The 21,834-nt window shown below is 47.4% G+C and overlaps 1 protein-coding gene across 2 annotated transcripts in view; it reads right to left on the bottom strand.

Annotated features, from left to right (window-relative positions):
- The window catches only part of ANKHD1 (ankyrin repeat and KH domain containing 1), a 100,811-nt gene continuing 78,977 nt past the window's right edge, over nt 1-21,834 (bottom strand). The window contains exons 22-36 of one of the 2 annotated variants that reach the window (XM_058815070.1): nt 21,327-21,422; nt 20,922-21,038; nt 19,755-19,929; nt 18,986-19,439; nt 18,479-18,553; nt 17,610-17,756; nt 16,123-16,233; nt 14,486-14,635; nt 12,566-14,181; nt 7,621-7,800; nt 6,302-6,556; nt 5,183-5,358; nt 4,094-4,258; nt 392-565; nt 1-223 (exon numbers count right to left, since the gene is read on the bottom strand). In XM_058815070.1, coding sequence (XP_058671053.1) covers nt 80-223; nt 392-565; nt 4,094-4,258; nt 5,183-5,358; nt 6,302-6,556; nt 7,621-7,800; nt 12,566-14,181; nt 14,486-14,635; nt 16,123-16,233; nt 17,610-17,756; nt 18,479-18,553; nt 18,986-19,439; nt 19,755-19,929; nt 20,922-21,038; nt 21,327-21,422 — 4,035 coding nt within the window. In that variant the 3' untranslated portion in view covers nt 1-79. The remainder of the gene's footprint in view (nt 224-391; nt 566-4,093; nt 4,259-5,182; nt 5,359-6,301; nt 6,557-7,620; nt 7,801-12,565; nt 14,182-14,485; nt 14,636-16,122; nt 16,234-17,609; nt 17,757-18,478; nt 18,554-18,985; nt 19,440-19,754; nt 19,930-20,921; nt 21,039-21,326; nt 21,423-21,834) is intronic. The other variant, XM_058815069.1, reaches the window with a different exon arrangement.

Below are 21,834 nucleotides of genomic sequence, written 5' to 3' on the forward strand. Positions count from 1 at the left end.
CAGGGGTTTCACGGTGTTTATTGATCAAGCATGAGCTCCTAGGCAATTGCACCAGCCACTTGTGCTAGAGCCTGAGGTGTCACACGTCCATCCCCAGCATCAGAGAGGGCTGCAGCCAGCTGGTCACGGTGCCAGCACCTCCACGAGGCCCAGGAACAGGCCCAGCCATGGCCTGGAGACGAGGAGATGGAAACTCAGATGTCCATCTCAAACTGGTCTTGATCTGCAAGGGCACGGATGGATACAGGAGCAGGGTTAGGATGGGGCTGGCTCGGCAGACAAGGGCAGGCAAAGGGAGCAGGAGCTGGAACTGGGCCAGGCTGGGATCTCGCCTTGCCCCATGCCCCAGGCAGGCGGTCCATGGGCAGGGCCGTGGCCCTGGGCTGCTCACCTGGCACGGCCTCTTCGCTCTCATTCCGCTCCTTGAGCTCCTCCAGCTTGGCGAGGCTGGACTGGGCCAGGGATGTGACACCGGGGGTCTGGGGCAGGCAGCAGGGAGGGGTCCTGGCCGCGGGTGAACTCTTGCACTCCAGCAGGAACTTGCGGTCGCAGATGATGCGGGTACCTGCCAAAAGCAGGGGGCTGTCAGGCACTGCTGGCCCGGCCACCCCCGCCCTGAGCCCCTCAGCCCAGAGCAGGGGTGGGACCCAGTGCTTGGCCACGGCCCATGGACACATCTGGCTCTGGAGCCACCATGTCTGGCTTCCCACAAGGCAGCCTGTGACGCCCATCCTGCTCAGCAGCTATTCCCCACATTATTCCTCCCCTTCAGGCTCCTGGAACTCTGCAGGATGCAGCACAAGGGGGTCCAGCCTCCCAAGGGCCACCCCATGGTGGCCAACACAGATCACCCCTATGCTGCCTGGAGGGCAGGGCCAATCCTGGGGCACACAGCGAGGCCCAGCCTGCTGGCCAGGCAGTAACAGCTGTTCCAGGGTGGAGCAGCAAGGGCTGGGTACCCCACGGTGGGCACTCTGGGGACCTGCTCCCATTGTCTCAGCCAGCCACCTGCTGCTCCCTGCAGGAGGACAACAGCTGGGTTCCATGGGGCATCTCCTCCCCCAGCCTGCTAGGTGTGCAGCATCCACCTGGGGCACACACTGCCTCCTCCCCATGCTCCAACTGCCTGCCAGCAACACCTGAGATGGCACCAGCCTGCATGCCATGTCTGTGGCCCTGCTGTCCCCTGCCCATCCCTCCCTGCAGCCCAGCACCAGCTCCCTGCCAGGCTCTGGCAGAGGGTGCAGCCCAGGGTTCCAGGAGCCCAGAGCTGCTGCTGGAGGTGTCAGTAAGGCCAGAGCTCCTGCTGGGCACTGCAAACATCTCACACAGCCCACACCTGCACAGCCCTGCAGCACTGGGCTGGGCTCTCAGCACAGAGCAGCTTAATTGAAGGCACAGAGCCTAGCGCCTACATGGCCAAACATGGCCAACCCAAACATGGCCAGCTCAGGAATGAGGCACATGCTTCCCTGAGGACAGATGGCAAAGGAAAGACCTGCTCAGTGGCTGACCCAGGGGGTCAGAAGGGGGAAGGAGGACAGGTCTGGGGGAGCCCTGCTACCCAGGGCTGGTGAGCTCAAGTGGGCACAGACTCTGGCATTGTTACCCCCACGCTCTCTCTGGATCCAGGCAGCCTGGCCTGAGGGACCAGCACTGCATTCACCAGCCCCCTGGCATTGCCACCGAAAGCACAAGGCCCTGCCTCTGCCTGTGCCCCCCTGTAACCACGGGGCAGTGATAGTCCAAACTTTGAGCAGGATCTTCCTACAAAACTTAGGGGTTCCATTTTCCATTTTAGTGGAGGCTGCTGGGGCCACTTGGGTCTGGTGCCCAGAGCAAGGAGCTCTGCAGGGAAGAACCCAGCAAGGGACCTGTGCAGCAAAGAGCTGCCTCTTTGGCAGGGCTGGGGTGGCCAAGGCTATTCCAGGGACAGCCCCATCCCCATCCTGGGTCATGCCCCCTGGTGTCATGGAGCACACTGTGCCACCCACCCTGGAGCTGCAGCCCTCCAGGATGGGCACACAGTGGCCCCCCAGGATGGGGCAGGAGGCGGTGGCACTGCTTGCTGCAGCCAAGGAACACAGAGAAGTGGGCACCCTGCCCCTGAGAGCACACACCTACTAACACAACATTGCTTGTTTCCAATACAGCTGCTGCTGACACGTGTCCCCTGCCCATGTCAGGGCATCAGACTGGGTGAACCTTAAGGCCACTTCCAACACAAACATTTCTGTGACTCATTCTGTGTGTGTCTCCTTTGGGGTTGGCACTACCACTGGGGCAGCAGCAGTTCAATTTTTTTTTTTTGCATTTAATCCTCAAACACCAAGAAAAATATCTGAATATACCATCCAGTAGCGCTTCTGAGGTTGATTTCTTCTGATATGTAGACACTGCTTGTGCACTTTGGGTTTTCAGTGCTTCTTTATGCTTTTATTGGGGAACTCTGCTGCTGCATGTAAGGATTTGTCTGGATAAGGTGGAAGAAGGTCAAGTCTCCACCTGGTCTGAGACTGATCCATTGGATTAGACACTATGTGCACTGGAGTTTCCTGCTTAAGGAATGGATTCCATGTAGTTACTGCATTACTTTGGAGTAAAAATAGAACTAAGCACAGTCCAAGTGCAGAAAGTAGAGAACTGGGTCAGGAGCTAACATTCATCTTAAGGAGCATGCAAAAATCCTCTTCTTCCTCACAGCAAGGGCCTGAGGAGCTCTTAGCAGATTCACAGCATTACAAGAAGCTTACAACTGAACCTATTACATTTTCCTCAAATGGGAAGCACTTTTTTAAGATCTGCTTCTGGACAGGTGCACAACCCTGCATTCACCTGTCACAGTTGTCAGCCCTTCTTTGCAGCCCTGAGCAAAACCTCATCTCTCAGGTGACACCTGCCAGAAGTGCCAGAAGCAGCAGAACTAATCCAGAAAGAAAAGACCATAACACAGAAGCAGGTTCACACCAATAAAAGGCTCACAAGGGGCAGGGGCAAAGACTCTGCAGACCCCTGTGTCTCCAAACCCTCCCAAACCTGTCTGCACCCACATGCTCAGGATGTGACCCTGGGGAGATCTGTCACCCAGCATGGCAGCAGCTGCTGGGGACAATAACATACAGCCCTTTCCAAAATTCTCACACACAACCTATAAATGCTGTTTGCCTTTTATTGAGTATTCAGGTAAATATTTCACATTAATACAGGCTACATAAAGTAGAGCCACTATACGACATGAAATTTACTCAGCTTTTCCTTGTAAGTCTGTAAACAATTATACAGGTATTTACCACCCTAAAAGGTCAAAATCATGTCATCAGCTAGTTCTCAGCTGCATACAAGGAGCATTCAGTAGTGTTTAGCCAAAAAGCACTAGTTTTGTCTGATTTTTAAGTTTGAAGTGGCTAAACTAACTGGAGAACAGAATCAGTTTGTATAGGTAAGTCAATTTGTTCTTATACAACGGGCAATCGAGATTCCATTGTTACAGCCCACAGAAAATTAATTAATTAGGCACATGAAAAAAATCCCCAGGGTTCTTGAAGGTCATAAAGATTCCCAAACCAGGCTAAAAAAGGACAGACCCCCTTAAATCAGTTGACGTACTTGAGATGCATGTTTCCAATGTGAGGTGCCCAGGTGCCAGGCCAAATCTACAGCAAGAAATAAAAAGACAAATCTATTATAAAAACAAATAAAGGTTCCTTTAACAGTGTTTTAACACTGAGGGTGAGCATAAGGCTTCCCTCAAAATACAACCAGACTGTCCAAAGGCAGGAGCTCTTCAGCTCTGGCCAAGGTCTGACTGACAACCTGCAAGGTGCTGAGGATGGAAATAAACCCTCTCACTTGTACCAGTCCATTACCTGGCTGAGCTGCTTGTTTTACCTGGAAGGTTTGGTATCAATAGCACCATGGATATTTTATGAACACATGCACACACACACACAGAGTAGGGGAAAGTCATGCAAACAACCTCAACCCTAGGTTCAAAGAACTGAAAAAACCAAATGTGTCACCCAGCCAAAACTGGGTCTCACAGCACCACACAAAGCCCCAGGAAAGCACAGGTGGGAGAAGACAGCCACACTACCTGCTGAGCATCAGTACATTCTGTTGAGTTCTGGACAACTTTGATCATGGGATTCCAGGCAGGATCTGGAGTATGGAGCCCGTTAAAGAGGGGCCCTCCTGGGCCATCTGCCAGCTGAGGGTGCGAGGGTATCAGAGTGCCGCCGTACATGGAGATGGGCAGGCCCTGAGGGGACAAGAGAGCTCTGGTGAGGGACATGGGGAGGGTGGCTGTAGGAGCAGACAGAGCCAGGTCTCCTCCATAGGTAATGTTCAGTACTGGCAGGAATCTCAGCACTGCCAGGGAACACTGGGGCAGAATGTGGAACACAGTGATTTCAGAGCTGGAGATTCCAGCCAGCTTAGCCATTTCTCTGAACTTACACCTAAGCAGAGGCTGCAGCACACACAGAGTTTTCAGGTACACCCACAAAGCCAGGCCAGCAGCTGAACACTGTGACCTCAGTGTTCCCTCCTCCCTGCAGCACAGGACAGCCACAGAGCACACAGGGCTGCACTGAGCTGACCAGACTGGGTTCATGATCTTCTCTAATTCCTAATGTCATCTAAAATAATTCTGCCTACTCAGAAAGAGCAAGTTACAGAGCAGCTTTTTGCAATTAGGAGAATTCTTTTCCTATGTATGAATGGCCCTGCTTTGCCATGCAGATGCCAAGACCACATGCTATGGCTCTTTCTGAAACATGCTGGGAGTCCTCTCCTCCTGCCACTTCCCTAAGGAAGGTGTGGGACCTTGTGGCCATGATTTGTGCTGAAAGCATTAAGCAAACTTGTAATCACCCTCAGGAGCTGGGCAAGCTTTGTGAAACATTTCCAGGAGACTGAGCTTCTGAGAGATGAAACACGGAATAGTGATGAAGGCCTTCAACTACTGACCAGAGAATATCTGCAACCTATGAACTCTGGCTTTGTTTAGACCTGCCTCCAGGCTTGGGCACCTTTTCTGGTCAGTTCTGGGATGAAAGAAGGTTCAGGACTGGGGTAACAAGCAATGGCAGCAGAGTCACACACACACAGGGTGAACAGGCAGAACAGGTGAACAATAAAGTCAGGCCCAGCCATTTCATAAATCTAACTCTCTGTCACTTACTTTAGAAAAATCCACAAAACTATTTGGCATAGGTTGGTGGAAAATATTCGAGGGAGCCACTATTCCAGAATCATCTCTCTCCATTGGCTGATGCTGAGAAAACGTGCCTGGGTCTGACAGCTGCTGATGCATCGGATGACTTCCCATGACAGGCTGAGACCAACCCGACAAACCTTCTGCAAAGAGATGAAAAATGGCTGATGAAATTCACTGCAGACACTCGAGCAGAATTCAGCAGCTGCACACACCTAAGGCCACCCAAAGGCACCCTGAAAACACACAGCCACAGAGGGATCTCAGCTATCCAGACAAGGGTGGAGAAGATGGTGACTACCACGAACTGTGAGTTCCACATGTCCACTGCAAAATGGCTAAAATCCAACAGAGCTCCCAACACTACCTGTAAGCACATACAAGCTTTTCTTAAAAACACACAGCAATGCTGAGACATGAGTTAACCAAAGTGTGGAGGGCTTCACTGAAGCATATAACAAATGCAGGACTCAAACGTTTGTATTGAAAGTTACCAATGGAAACACTCTACACCTCAAATGCTGCACCTCCTCCTTTCCACAAAATCCAACTACCAGGAAACTGAACGTAAACCTTCAGCTGTTTCAAAGTCATTCTTTGGGAACCAAGGCTGCCTGGAACAGAAGTTATCCCATACTGTTCAAGAGTCATGAGGAAATCAGTGCAAAAAGCAGCATCCACAGCTCTGTGTCCCTGGGTGCATCAGCTGCACCTCAGCTGACAGTGTAAAATGTGAGGGGAAAACGAGAGAAACCTGGACAGAGAGAGCCAACAGTCAGGCCTGGAAACAGCCCCCTTAACAGATAGAAACTGTTTAGGGTAAACTCTGGATCATTCAGAGGACTCTGTATGAGGTCTCTGCATCATTTCAGGCTCACAAATGCCTTGATCCAGGCAGGTGAGAACCACCAGCACCACGAGGGCAAACCACAGCGTTTCCATCGACCTGTGCTCTCCCACCACTGCCAGCAGCTCTCCCTGAGGATGTTCCACAAGGGAGCACAGACTGTGGAGCTTTACTCCTCCTCTCCAACCCTCCTTGCAGACACATCCCTCAGGGCCCTGCAGTGTGTGAGCAGCACTCACCGGACACGCTGTTGACCCCGAAGGACCAGATGCCGCTGTGGCCCACGGGCGCGGTGAAGTTGGTGCCCAGGGGCGTGGGGGTGACGGAGCCGCCCTGGCGGATCCTGGCCAACCTCTCGGTCCCGATGGGGGGTGGCACCTTCCTGTCGGGGTTGGTGTTACCCGATTTTGGCTGGCCCAAGTTAGCAGGGGCAGAAGCAGCTGAGAGGGGTGAAGATGATCCTGAGGAAACTGATGGGATAGGAGATTCACCTGCTGAAGAGAGTATTTCTCTTGCTTAATGACACACAAAGTAGCAAGCGTAAGTGTCATCCCACTTATTTCCCCAATATTATCTCCAAGTAAATGATAAAATGTTTTAAAGGCTTTTTTTGGCAAGTATTCAAGTTTTCAAAGAAATTATTTGAACTCTAAAATCCACATTATAACACAAATGCTTTCAGCCATCAGAATCATGATATTCTCATGACATAGCAGTGTATCTAAATTAATTACAAGAAAGAATAAGAAACATGGAAGAGTTTCAGGAAGAGGTGAAAACATCAGCCAAAAAACCATAAATATCTAAGCAGCCTGGTTTTGGTATCCACCACTTGCAGCAGAAGAGAAATCAGACAGCTTCCCAAAGCCACAGGTGTGACCCAAGAGCATAAAGTCCTGCCAAGTTCAGAAGCGTCACTGACTCTCCTTGGGAAATCCAACTTCCTTTGAGCACTCATTTAAGCATTTTGGTTCTTAAACTCAGAGTGGCAATGAAGTTGCATGCAGTGACATGAAAAACATCTTCAGCTAAGGTTCTGAATCAAAGACCCATATTTTCTGTAAAGCTACTTCCATGTTCTTTCCATTAGGAGGAAAACCCACTGTTACCTTGGATGATGCTTAGAGATTTTGGAACATTTAAGTATAATTACAGATCCCAATTAAAAAAAAAAAAAAAAAAAGGCAAGTATAACTTCAAACCATGGCAAACATGACATTTTCAACTAATATTGCACTCATACTACTTAGAGGGGCATCTTTAGCTTGGTGTAATCACCTCCACTCCCCCACAGCTTCATTGCTCTCTCCTCTCAAGAGCCTACAATAACTCATTTTTCTGCCCAAATACACCTTTAGTAATGCTACCAGAACTAGTGGCATGGGAAAAACCCCACAAAATAGCACAGCTTGGGATCTGCACACCATCCTCACAGCTGCTAAAAGCAATTGGAAAGCATTTTGTGCATTACTGGGTAAGTTCCCCTCAAGTTAGAAATCTACTAAAGACAATAGCTATGAATTTATAGTTAACTAAGACAGACCCATGAAGTTCCTACATGAATTTGTTGCGCTTGTCCAAGGATGTGGTGAAAAATGCTGTCTGTTAAAGCTGGGAGTCCCAACAGGCGCTGGCCCTTGAAGGTAAACCCGTGCTCCTTGTATGTTTGCTGAAAAGCCTGTCAAAGGACCTGAAGAAGAAGTTGTAGAGCTGTTGGATGGATCTAGAGAGGGTAAGCCTGAAATAAACATAAATTTGATTAAATATCTCTCTTTGGGAACCTGCTTCAAAGCACCAGAGAAAGCTAGTGCTCCAAATATAATTAAAGCATCTCATCACCGTTGGGGGCATCTGCACATGGTAAGGTGCATGATTCTCCCTTAGAAACCATTTCTGGAGGCTCTCTGGTTTGGCCTCAAGTTTTAACAAAAACAGCCATCCCTTTGGTCACTGAAAGAAAATGATCTTAGCAGGGAGGGCAAAGCAGGAAAGCTGGGAGTGGCCACGATCTTTGCTTACAAAAAGCCACCCAAATGCAACAGGGATCCAGGGCTCTGTGAAAGTCCCAGGGGAATCCAGCACCAGGGAAGCAGTTCTGTGCAGGATGGGCTTTGCCATCCCACAGGCACCTTCAGGTAGAGATCAGTCATGCTGTGGCCACAGAGACAGGGCTGGTGTGGCACAGCCCCACAGGGGAGGGGGCTGCTTCCTCCAGGGACACGTGAGAGGAAGAGACACCTGGAGAAAGAGCTCAAAGTCCCACAAAAATTACTAGCAAGGGTGAATTACAGTTTTTTTATAAGCCAAAGCTTTTAAGTACTTTTCCAAAATGCTGTAAAAGCTCTTATCACACGTTATTACCTGAAAGCAGAAATGGGCATGGCCATATGTTCACCTGAGTTTAGGGTTTAGTTTCAAGGGCCTATTAAACAAGATTAGTTTCAAAACCATTTAAACATTTCAAAATGACCACAACCAGGACCAGCCTATGTTGCTGCAGAGTGAGGTTGAAGGTTATGTCTACACACACCCCACTACAAACAGCAGTGCTGCCAGGCAGTACCTTAGGTCAGAAACTAGAGGGGCACCTTTCAGTGCCTGGACAGTTCCTGAAAGCCAGGTCTTTTCCCCCAGTATTATCAACCCAGTCAACCTGATTTACTCCTTCCAGAAGTGCCAGATCCAACCTGCTCACATGGACAGAAACGATTTGTTGGAGTTAAAGGAGGTATTTTTCTCACTAGCCCAAAGGTTAAATTGAGAAGTCTCCCTTACAGCCAAGGAGAAACACATCCCCCTGCTGCTGGAACATGAGGGACCCCCAGCATAGGAGGACAGCACAAATTCCATGCTCTGAGGAGGATGCCAGTGCCTGTGGCTGCAGTGTGGCTGAGCTGAGTCTGTCAGGTGTTGCAGCCTGGCTCCAGCACAGAGCTCAGGCCTGAGTTGACAGCAGCACTTGCAGCCCAGGCCCTCCCTGGGCAGCTGTGGAGCCACTGACTGCACACTCTGGGCACCCCTCTGTCCACAAACCTGGCAGCCAAAAGCCCCCCTGGGCACTGATTCCATCACACACCAAACCACAGACTGCCAGCTGGCTGGGAAACCACACAGGATCTGCCCCAGACAGAGGGGTAACAGAGCTGCTGCCACCCTGGGTGCTGCTGGGTTCCCAGACAGAGAACAAGGCAGGGATTGGGACAAAAGCAGCTCTCCTGCAGGAGAGGGATGCCCTGCTGCCTTCTGATGGCTCAGGAGGCTGATGGGTACACAGATTTTGGGTACACAGCCTGTAAAGTGCAATGACTGCACAGTCAAGACTTCAGCACTGCTGGGTATGCTCCATGGGCTGAAGGGAGGGTGACAGCCAGAGATGCACAAATCCAGGAGTCAGGTCACAAAGAAGTCTTTTAAACTTTATCTTGTCTTTCATAAAAGTGGATGAAAAACTTTGCTTGATATTAAAAATCGTTATTCTGAACAGTAACTTATCAAATAAGTTGATAACTTATCAATAACAAGCTTTCTATTTGTGTACTTACCAAAAAAATCAGGTTTTCTAATACTAAAATCTTCTGCAATACCATATTCTACACTTACCTGGGCTATGAACTCAAACTCCTCATTGTGCTCTGAATGCATAACTGAGATTTTGAGAGGAGTGTATTGATCTCACACAAACTCTGCTCAAAATTCAGTTTATCAAAGACCTCAGGTAGATGTTGGTTACTACAACATCACCTGAATATTTAGAGAAAGGGCCACAACACTTGGTCACTCTGCGTGAAACAGAGTCCAACCATTTCATGCAGCTCCATACTCATGTGCTGCTTCCTAAACTGGCATATTTCAAGTGTGTGACCCCTTTTAAGAAGCAAGGTCTCAAACTCCTTAACATGCACAGGACAGAAGTAACAAGCAGATTAGTTTTGGTCTTCTCCACAGCCTGCTCTCATGGCTGGGCTAAGCCTGACCTCAACTGCAAACTGACAGGACAAGAGACCTAAAAATGTGAGACAAATAGGCCATTTCCAGAATGGATCCACAGCAGTGAGATCTGCAGAGATATCTGTGCCTCAAAGGAACTGGTGAATCAGAGAAAACTCAAGCTGCAGCTGAGCTCACCCATGAACAGGAAAAGCAGACTACCTGAACTCCACCCTGAGGTGAGAACTTGTTAAGAAAAAGCTGGTTTAGATTTATTAAACTATATTAAATCTTCACAAAATCATTTAAGAGGTGATCCCTTAGAAATGCTGATTTGTGGAAAAACTTGCCATAGGCCAACTGTGTAAGAGAGGCACAAAATGCAAACCTCTGCTCCCTCAGGTGTCCCTCCCCCATCTGAGACCAAGGATGGGTGTCCACCTGCTCCAAGGCTGCTCCCAACCCCTCTGACCACCCAGAATTGCCAGGCACTCCCTGTCCTCTGAGCTGCTGCTGGGCAGAGCAGGAGCAGTGACCAGCCCTTGTTCCCCTTCTCTAAAGCTCCTGAACCCTGTCACCAAGCCCTGTGCAAACAGCTGGGAGTCCCCAGCTCTGCCAACCCTGGGGGCTGAGCCAAGGGCAAGGTCCATTCCCCTGGGACAAGCTGGAGCATGAGAGGGGTGGGCAGGGCACACTTAGCTCTGAGGGAAGGCAACAGAGAGGTCTCATCACTCCTTTCCTCTCTATCACACCTTCCAAACATCCTCAAGCTCCCTTAACCCCCTGCTCCTGGGACATCTAGATTCTGAAACAAAGGTGATCAAAAGCAGCATGAAGTAAAATGACATTGAATGAATCAACTAAGGACTTGACTAATACCTCATGCCCAACACAATTTTAGCAGCACACTCCCTGTTGGCAGTTTTTCTTCACTTTGCAATATCCCAATTAAATCCTAACTCAGTAAAAGTGTGTTCTGTCCAAATATTTTTGAGCTCCAGTTGAGAACTTCACACATATCTCTCCCAAAGTCAACTGTGTGAGTTTTCCTTGGCTATCTACCCAACCTTTCTAATGGCAAAACCGATTTACACTGTTTTTCAAATACTTACAGTCACTTAAGGATACATAAAGTATAAAAGGATATATAAAGTAGAAATACAAGAGATTTTCCCCCATTACAACAGATGATCTTAACATAAGGGAACAGTAAAATACTTTGTGGCTGTGGGAAGTCCCTGTCACCCATGTTTGCACATGCAGGATGCCATCGTCAGGGAAATCAGCAGATCCCATTTGCCATAATTTCCTTTCCCAGGAATTATTTCAGCAACAGCCAAACCCAGTTCAGAGCACTGCAGAGGAAAAGCTGAGCCACTGCCAAGTGGTCCTGGAGCCTGCTGGGGGTCTGGCAGCTCTTTATTAACAGTCTCTGATGAACAAGGTCCAGTTACTTCATCTGACACATCTAATTCTGCTTACTGCACTAAGGCTGGATGTGGCACAGAGTTCTAGGTGTACCCTTGCTGTGCAAAGCAATACAGCCCAAATTTAACAGCTGAGAAAACTACAGTCACAGCAAACACCCCAGGTTTGTGGTTAAAGCCAGTAAGAGAGAAGTATTCTGGTTTGCACAAGTCCTGCACATCTGTCAAGCAACTGAGAGGAAAGGGAATGCTGAAGATCTTCTTTCCTTACCATCACATCTTCCAAATGCTCCCTGCTCCTTTCATCTGAAAGTCAAACTACTTGACTTGTCCCAGCTAAAGTCCTGAAACTTTAGCCCAAACACCCAACACACTCTGTGTGGGCAAGGATGACTTCAGATACCCAGCTCCAGGGCACCCCTCAGCCACCATGGCAAACACAAAGGGCTGGCACAGAAGGGATCTCTTGAGGGTCCCTTCCAAACTAATGGGTGCAGTTGGCTGTCTGCAACATAGTTTGAACACTGAGAAGACAAAAATCCTGCAGGCAGAGCATAGCAAGGGCAGGGAGCTCAATGTCAGTGTTCATAACCCATTTCAAACAAATCCAGATGTGCTGGTACTGCTATACTGAACCTCTGAATAAAACACCCCACACAGTAGCACACCAATAAGCTCCACAAAGTAAGCTCATTAAAATCCCAGAGCCATATCAAGAACCAAAAGGCACAGAGAGTTTCCCCTCACTGAGCCAAGCTGGAGTCTCACATACAATATGGAGCACCTGCATGCAGTCACTGCTGCAGCTGGAACCTGCAGGAGTTCTCAGCTTTGGTGTCACCCACACTGTGCTCCATTCCAACCCAAAACCTGAAATTGATGCTACACCACAAGCAGGTGGGAGCATTGCTGTCTCACACAGAGGACAAGCAATGCAACATCTGCAATCTTCCCAACTCCTAACAGCCTAGAAAAGCTGAAGAAAAAAAAATCATCAGCGTTTTAAAGAGCACTTGGAAAAAACAGGCTATCCTCATTGCATGAGCATTCTCCAGCTGCCATTTGTAGACTATTTCTCCATCAGTATGATGATCAAAGTGCAATGGCTGAAGAAATGATTTTGTCCAGAACATGATGTTAATGACTTACCTACAGGACTAGTTGAAACCCGCTGGGAAGGCGGCCTGAAACCAGGAGCCTTGGAGTTGTCGGGATGAACGTTTTCCACATGTCCTAGCATAGAGTTATTCAGAAAGGTAGACTGAACAGTGAAAGATGGGTCAGCTGCTGCTCGGGTAGAGAGTGGACAGTCTCCCCATGCTTGGTTAGCTGGCACCTGGTTGCTATCAAAAAGACTACTAAAGTGATTGAAGAGCGTTGCTGGCCCAAAGGCAGGAGGCAATGATTTGTTTGCTGGGTTAATGTGCATCTGAGAACCGTTCATAACGTTCATGGCTGACGAAAGCTGCACTGCAGCAGGTGGACCTTGAGAAGGTGTTAAAGGAACTTGATTCGTAACAAAAATAGACTGAGGATCTTGATGGAGGTTTGCATTTGGTACCACTGAATAGAAAGAACCTCTGGACTGCATCCTGTGAGTAACTCGAGGTGCTGGTACAGCTACTTGAGGTAAGTTACTGTTGTCCTGATTATCTGCAACAACTGACCTGGGCGACGCTAAGCTTAAAGGAGCAGTTTCTGAGCTGGATGAAAAAGGCATCGACATGGAAGGGCTGATCTCGGCCATGCTGGTTGGCAGAGCCTCCTCCTGCGCGCTGCTGGGCGGCGCGGGGCTGCCGGCCGGGCGCGTGTCGGTGCCCGCCGAGCTGCTGCTGGCTGACACGCTGCAACTGCTGGAGACCGAAACCGGCGGGCACGCGCTCGTGGGAGGCTGCTCGGGGGTGGGCACCTTCTCCTTGGGTGCCGAGACAGCCGAGAAGGAGTCTGCCTTCAGGGCAGAATGCTGCGCTGGCGGAGCAGTAGATGGCAGAAACGCTGTGGGCACTTGCCCGTTGTTTGTGGGGGCAGAGGAAGCTGAGGGCAGAGTGCTACAGGTGCTCGTCACAGTTGAGATGGCCGTTGCTGCAGCGCTCGTCTTGGGGACGCAGGCAAAGAGCTGCTTCCTGACCGAGGAGGGAGTCCTGTTACTGGTCACACACAGAGGCTGCGTGGAAGCAGCTGCAGACGAGGCGGTAACGGGACAAGTGGACGTGGCTAACCCAGGAGACTCCGTCTGCAGAACGTTTCCATTCTGAGTACCCACACGACTCGAGCTGTTATGCTTTGGAGAGCTGTTCGTGCTGCCAGGGTTAACTGGTCTCACTGGGAATGGTCCCCAAGTGTTCGGTGAAGGTGAAAAGGTTCCTCCAAACTGGGCCATAGGTAAGCGAGGGTGCCGGATCTGTTGCATAGTTTGGGCAGCCAGCAAGGCAAAATGAGGGTGAGAATAAGCGAGAGGAAGAGACACCGGAAAAGACGAGCGCACGTTGGCTGGGACATTCTTGTTTAATTTGTTGGGAGGCTGGAAAGTCGAGAGTGTTGATGACTGCGACGTGACCAGGGGCGGCGCTCCCAGAGGAAAGGAGTTCTTGTTGGAAGCAGTCGCAGTGCTGACTCCAGATGAAAAGTTTGCATGGATTGATTTGCTACTCGAAGCAGGGGTTCTTATATGAGTTTTAGGAATCAAGTCTTCCAGTTCCTTGGCAGGATCTTGAATAAGGGCATTGATGAGTTGCACTGCGTATCGCGTGGACTCTGTACCACCCCTAGATAAAACACAAACAGATTTATCGCCTGCAAAAGGAAACCCCACTTTGTGCAACGTTCTGTAGCTTCAACCTTATTCTGATCCGTAACTCTATTGTAAATTTACTGCAGTAAATTATTTCTTTACTTCTGTGTATCTTAAGGATTATCTTTGAAGTTGACTGTCAGCATATCCTGGCAGCAGGAATGTACGTGCTATTGTAGAAGAAAGAAGCTAAATAGATCCTGCCTTAGAAATCAAACAAGCTTTTCAATAAATGACACTGTGGAGTAACTCAAGACTTTCATTTTGAGATACTGTACCTTATAGTGATCATTCTCTCTCCATTCTTATCTTTTTGCTTATCCACATCAATGTGGGCACCAGTGACATCTTGAATTGCTGTGATGTTGCACCCACCTCTTCCCATTATTCTAGACACGACAGAAGCTGGGACTGATAATTTCTTTGACCTATATCACAAAGATCAGAAATCTGTGAAATGCATTCAAACTTCAAAGACAGACAAAACCCCTCTGACAGTGGCTGAAGTAATATTCTTAAGGGCAGTAAGTGGTTTTCTGCTGATCCTTTCTTCACCCTTTGGAGCCTCTCTCAAAGTCCCACACTCAAATTACTCATCATCCTCAGTACCTGACAAGGATTCTCCAGTAGCATTTATTCCACCACTGTTGTAACACAGATATATGAGCCTCACACTACTTCAGAATCCTTTCTGGATTTTATCTTATCTTGGGTACCTCTCCAAAGTGAGATTCAGCTTATCAACCTGAATCTAGACAAGCAGTACTGTTTCAAATATAAAAGCCCATGGCTTGGCTACTTGGACTGTTTATAGCAAGGAGAAGATGGCTTTCCAGTGATCAGATTTGTGGTACCACCTGCATCCACAACCTTTCAATATCCACCTCTTTCACACCTCAAGATCTGGAAGTGCAGTGTCACCAATAAGCAATGGTGGGTGAAAGCAGGTGAAGGTGTGCAGTGCTGTGATTTAGGGAGCTGCTGGAAGCCCCTGTGATGGCAGCATGGACTTGCAGGGGCAGGCTCACTGTCAGGCCACAATGTTGCCACCAATGTCGGTCAGTTCAAGGTTTTCCTGATTCACATGGTACTGGTGGGTCAGAGCAAGCACACAGTTTATGGAAGTGTCTGAACACAAGCTCTGCACGCACACAGATCTCAGCTGAGATCTCTGGGCCACCACTGCCCCCAAATTTTAAGATGTGTTGGACCTCTTGCACCCATAAGCTGCTTTCAGGCTTGCTACTGATGTGCACTGGCTCAATGCTGCACAATCAGAGGGGATTCAAAGGGGTTTCAGAAATCACAGCACTCACAGGTCCCAGCCACCCTGTGGAAAGGCTGCCAGCTTCACCTAGCTATTCCAGGCTTGGAAACTTGGAAGTAACTTGATTCTCAGGGAATTGTTTGTCACTTAACAGGACTTAGAAGAAACCTGTTTAATTGTAAACATCTAAACACGGAAATGTTCTAAAGCAACACCTCATGTTGTCAAGGTGTTTTTTCTTTCCCCCATTCCTGCCAGGACAGCACATTACAACCCTGCCCATCCCCAGAACCCCCAGTGCATGCACCAGCTCTATCCCAAGGCTGTTTCAATGCTTTGGGTTTTCTTCCCCACCTCCACTTCCAAGGCTCCCTTCTCAAGACAGACATCACAGCTACTCCTTCCCCAAACCAGAGCTCCATGCTCACCTAAGTTTGAAGATCACCTGCCTTGCTCACAGGGCTCCTGACTGCCCCTTGGTCTGCTTCCACCCCAGCCCACTGGGGACCTCTGACAGCCACTCAAGGAGGCATTTCTCTTCCAGGAGAGCCCACACCAGTGTCCAGTCCCTCCCACCCATCACCCACAGCTGTTTCCCTCCCTCCCAAGGCTGATAAGTTTTCACTTCTATAAGTGTCCCCAAAGTACCTTTTTGCTCCGGAGCAGCAGCGCCCTCCTCTCTGCAGCTGGAATTGCTCAATTGGTGTTGGCTGCAGAGTGTTGCTGGGGGGAGGGTCTTTCAAAACTCTGCCCACTTGCCTGTCAGGGGCACAAGGGATGTTTGCATTGGTTACTTGGATACACATCCCTTCTAGCTGGGCGTCACTCACAGGGAGAGGGAAGAAGAATTCTTGTTGAGGCCAGGAGAGGCTTTAGCAGAAGGAGCTCCTGGGCACTGCACCCACACATCCACAGTCACCAACAATGCTCTTTGGCAGGACATGCTTCCATCAGTCAGGACACAGCAAACACCAGTGCAGAACCCTGAGAGGGATGTTCCTCAGGGCATTACTCAGGAAAGAGAGGGCAGGTTCTGGATGCATGTCTACAACACTGCCAAGGCCAACACACGAGTAGGCAACACCCATGTGAACACTTGGGCTGAGCAAGGAGACTCAAGAGTCCCAGGAGAGCAGGAGCAGCCCCAGGTCAGAGGGGTCAGGGCTGTCTGAGGGGTTCCTGCCTGCACCACTCCCCAGGTGGGGACCAGGCTGCCACCACACACCCAGCAAGGCCACGTCACTGTGGACAGCCCCATTAGGGACACCATAAAAAGGCAGAGACCAAACCAACTCCAAGAGCTCAAACATAAATTTTCATATTAAACTGCCTTTTTAACCTTTATTAAGAACACTCTGTGGCTTCCACTAATCCAAATGCACCAAGCCCTCTATACAATTACATTCTTTGCAAATAGCCTAAAATGAGCACATCTACTCATTGCCACTGCAGAACACAAAAGCAGGAGGGTTTCCTATGTGCACCCAAAGCATCTAACATTGCTATGTTTGTGCTGTATTCCTTTTTGATAAAAAGAACAAAAAAACCGCAAAGCCAGATGATCATTCTGGTTCCAAGCAGCAGATAAAACAGAGATACTGGGGTGTTAATGGCCATACAGTAAAACCCAGTACATTTTCAAAAGAAAAGATTGCTTTACAGTAAAACTTTAAATCTCACTGCACTCACTGTCAGGTAACACAATTTCCCTCTGAATTAGTGATCAAGGTCACTGCCCGAAGTACAATGAATTTTGGCCTTGAAGGGATCATTTGCCTCTCCTCTACTCACATCCATTCTGCCTTTAGTTCATGGGCAATCATCTGCTGTAGGGCTTCTCATTGCCCTCTGTTCCCTTCCCCTTTTATCTTGTCTCCACATCCTTTACTCCACTAAAGTCACAGGTTGTCCTTATTTAAGAAAATGTTTATGTCACATTCACATTAAGTTAGTGAGGAGCTACTACAAATTAGGGTTGCAGTTGGTTTTCCCAGCACTGCAAGGGCAATCAGGACAGATTTTCCTGTAAGTTAATTCTTCAGTTATATAATCTTGCAGAACATTCTGTATTTGAGAATAATTTACAACCTAAAAAGCTCACAGACAGTTTTAAAACATAGTATTAAAGTCTTTACCTTCTAACCACTTCTTTCCAGCCTTCTTCTCTTTTCTGGCCTCTTTTTGGACTGGTCAGATTCAGCTTTACATTTGGAGAGCTCAGAGGCAGGGAAACAGACTTATAAGTAGTTGACAAAGAATTCGAATGACCTTCACCATCAAGTCTGGGAACAGAAATTCAGAATAAATTACAAATTACAGAATAAAATGACAGTTTATATTCCTGCAGCTTACAACTAGTAGCATGAACTGTTTCCAGAAGAATCACCTCTAACAAGAGTCAGAAGGATGCATTTAGCTTGTCCTGCTGCAATGAACTGCACAGGCCCTTGCAGCAAACCTTGAATGAAAGGTCCAAGGCAGAAACAATTTATGTTCAAAGAACAGAATAGAGACAAATTCCAATTTTTTAACACTCCTAATGGGGGCCCAAAACACACACCCTCTAACCACAAGGGTTGATGAACCCACTCAGTCTGCATCTAACCTGAATCTGGGGAAAAATAGGAAAAACAAAAATATCCTCTCTTCCCACTCCCAGACAAGTGTCCTAATCAGTCTGACAACAGCCCTGTCTCACTGCCCTTCTTGATATCACAATGCCTATGTTCTTACTGAAGCTGGCCTCTCTGTCAGCCCAGTGTCCTGCAGATCAACCTCCCTTAGTGCAGAAAATGGAAAGAGAAAACAAAACTGTGGGGGATCAGACTTGTATTACTTAGATGTAAAACCAAGGACTACAGACCCACATGGGATCTAAGCTTTCTGATTCAGACCTCTTCAGAAAGTGGTGTTGTAGAAGTTATCAGCACATCCCCAGGCAGCTGAATGACCCTTTGAAGCATTCATGTGGCCCCTACATTCCCCGAGTTCCTCTGACTCTCACCTCTGGCTTGACAAGGTTATATCAAACTGGCCATCAACCTGGCAGGCGAAGTGCTCAGAGTCTTCTTCTTCTCTCCTTAAAAGAAAGAGATTGCAAGTCAAACAAGTTAATGATGAAACCATAAAACAATCAAAAGGCAAAAAAACCACTTCAGTGTGTGGATGATTAGTAAAGCTGGTACTTCCTTATTAAATTCCCAGCATATTCACTTTAAGATCTATTCTAACAAAGCTAACAATGCAACATGGATGCTTAAAAAGTGCAGAGAGAAAAGGCCATTTCACTCAAGTAGTATTAAAAACTGGTCAACAATGCCAAAAAATTTTGTTCTAACAAGATTTTAAAGAGATTGTGTTCAACAAACTTAGCACAGCTTTGCAAATAAAGCAGCCTCGGTCTCTCTAGGCTCTGGGAATGTACAGTTAGTGAGAGCTTAAGCTACAGAACATTGACACTGGCATGGGTGGAACCTTGTGAAACAGCAGGGAAGGAGCAGAGTAGTCTCACCTGGTGGGTGTTTTGGAAGCTGAGGTGCTGTTTTTATCTTCCTGAGAGGGGATGAGCAGTGAGGCATAGCGCCGCTCCGAGGAGTTCGTGTCCATGGTGAAGTTCAGCTCCTGGCTTTTCCCTCCACTGCTGCTTTCACTGTTGCAGTCTGTGCTGTCCAGGTTATCTGAATCACTGTTCCCACTTGCACCACCACCTCTTGGCTCTCCATTTATTTTATTTTTATCTGCTTTTTGCTGTGCTAGGGATATATGCTGATCTGGCAAAATTATCTGCATATTCTGAGGAGTCTCTTTTGTTTTATTTTTCTTATTTTTTCTGTTTGTGCTGGGGGTAGTCACCACATTAGCTCTCTTCTTCCCAAAGGCATTTGTGAAGGTAGTTGAAGTTGCAGAAATTCCAATTGTAGTTGTAGTAGTTGCACTTGGAGGCTCTATAGGAACTTCTTGCTCCACTGAAAGAAAAGCAGTTTATACACCATCAGAACCCACAAAATAGAGAACTCAGTGCCCTCACTGAATACACCACAGCTGATGTTATGTTCCTTGCTGAGCTGTCAGACTAGCACCAAATTCAGCTGTAAATCCTCCAAGAGTGAAAGACTTTTGTAAACAAAGTAGGGGGTGAAAAAATGAGCAAAGGAGTTTTGTCAGGCAGCAGCCATGTAACACTGTCAAATATGAGAGACCAGCTTTCAGATTTCCTTTACTTTCATGGTTAGAAAGGTGGCACCCCCACAACTACATTGTTCATAGAAACACTTGTTTACCTTCATCATCATTTTCCTCTTCATCATCATCTTCTTGTAGCTCCAGAGTTTCCTTAGGCTTGTTTTCTTCATCTTCTTCTTGTTTTCTTTTTTGTTCCTCTTTCTTCTTCTTTCTCTTTTCCTTTCTTTTCTCCCTTTTGGCTGCAAGAGCTTGTTTTCTGCTCTCCTCTCTTGACTATGTAGGAGAAAAGAATCCATGTTTAAACATTTCACACAGACTAAATTATACTTATAATTCAGATCTTCCCTAGAAATCTGGGAGGAAGGAGAAAGGAGAGAGCACAATGAACTAGAATGACTTTGGCACACACTGAATCATTACACAGAAACTGGACAGAGCTTATGCAACAACTGGACTAGCTGGTCCCAAAACTTCTAAGGAATGATAACAAAGTAATAACCAAACCAGAAGTATTAAAAAAAACCCACAGTTTTAATGGAACACCAGAAAAGTCTCTCATCCTCTCAGTCCTTTCTCAAACATTTAATAAGCTCAGTGATAATTTTGGTGTGATGTCCACATCTTTGATTCAAAAGTCAGTACTCAATGGCTCTAATTTTAACCTTTTTTTTTTTTAATATATGGAATCAGTCATCTGCTGCACTGTTTGTGCACAGCAACTGATCTGTGCTCAAGTGCTCAACAAGTCCACAACCTGGAAAATTTAATAAACCAATGTGCAACTTATCAAAAACTGTAAGAACTTCTATTAAGAGAGCCCACTCTAGAATGTGTTACTTTAGAATAATTTACAGTATTCTCAGCAAAGGGAGAAGGGATTTTCTCCACTATCTGCTCAACTCCCCTGAGCAGAAGTCCATAAAATGCTTATGGACATTATTTACACCTACAGAAATATAGCATGAGACTGGAGACCTCCCTTACTCACACATCCTCTGTGCTGAGGTGATCCCAGAGAGCCACTGCCTACAGAACTATTGCTAAGTCCAGGCTTTCCCAAAAAGGACAATGAAGTGGAGGAAGCAGAAATCAGTCCTGGTTTGCCCCCCTCAGTACGTGCCTCACTTGGATGATACATTAGGGGAAGGAACACAGACACAGCCAGAGCATGAAGACTAACTGCCCCAAGAAGCATTGAAGGAAATGCAGCCTAGAGATTCACACACAGCTCAAACACTGCTACATGACAGCAATCATCTACTCACTTTCTCCAGGTCTAGCTCCTTCAGCAGTATAGTTGCATTTTTATTGGCTTCTGCAGCCTGCTGGTCTTTAGCTTTCACAATTGTCTCCACACACTGGTGACACTTTTTCAACAGGTCCTGAAATGCAAACTTGTCTTATTACCACTGTAATAAACAACTGAGGAGTGAGGCTTGCTCTACAATGAGATTAACTCCCCTGTGTTCATAAACATACAAACTATTCACAAAATAGGATCTAATGCTGATTTACTTTTTAAGTGCTATATTAAAAAGGAGAGATGCACAAATCTCCAAATCATATGTATGTGAGCAAGCATGTACATTCAGTGTTTGAATACTTAAGAATTCCCCATGGATATTTTTGCTGGACATTCAGGGAGGGTCATGTCCCCAAGTCCCGCTCACCTTGTCCGTGATGGTGGCGATGTAGCGCATGCACTCAATGTCTGAAGGAAACTGGTTCACTTCTTTCACCAGGAACTGAACTACTTTCACATGCCCCTGGAACACCAAAGAAAATTCTAACTTTTTGTATACAATTCTCAATATTCATCATCAAAATACAAGTCTGGTATCTCTCAGTTCAATGCAAAACACTGAAAATAAGCAAGAATATTTTTGGTAAGCTGCTGTTTGGGAAGAAGGGCAGCTCCTGCTTGCTCAGTGCTGACAGCGCAGCCACTGCTCTGCTTCAAGGTGGTAAAGACAAGCTCTTCCACAAGTTACTTTTTATTTTAAAATACAAAAGGCAGATCTTCATGATTTAAGTAACAACCAAGACACAAGACAACCCTCTTTAGATACCATCTGTCACCCAATCCACTCTCTTGCCACTCACCCCATGGAGCTGACTTAGACTGTTCAATTACAGGCCAAGATCAGGAGACTGAGCCACCTGAATGTTATCCTGGCA

This window comes from Ammospiza caudacuta, chromosome 16, assembly GCF_027887145.1.
Source record: "Ammospiza caudacuta isolate bAmmCau1 chromosome 16, bAmmCau1.pri, whole genome shotgun sequence".
Lineage (NCBI taxonomy): Eukaryota > Metazoa > Chordata > Aves > Passeriformes > Passerellidae > Ammospiza > Ammospiza caudacuta.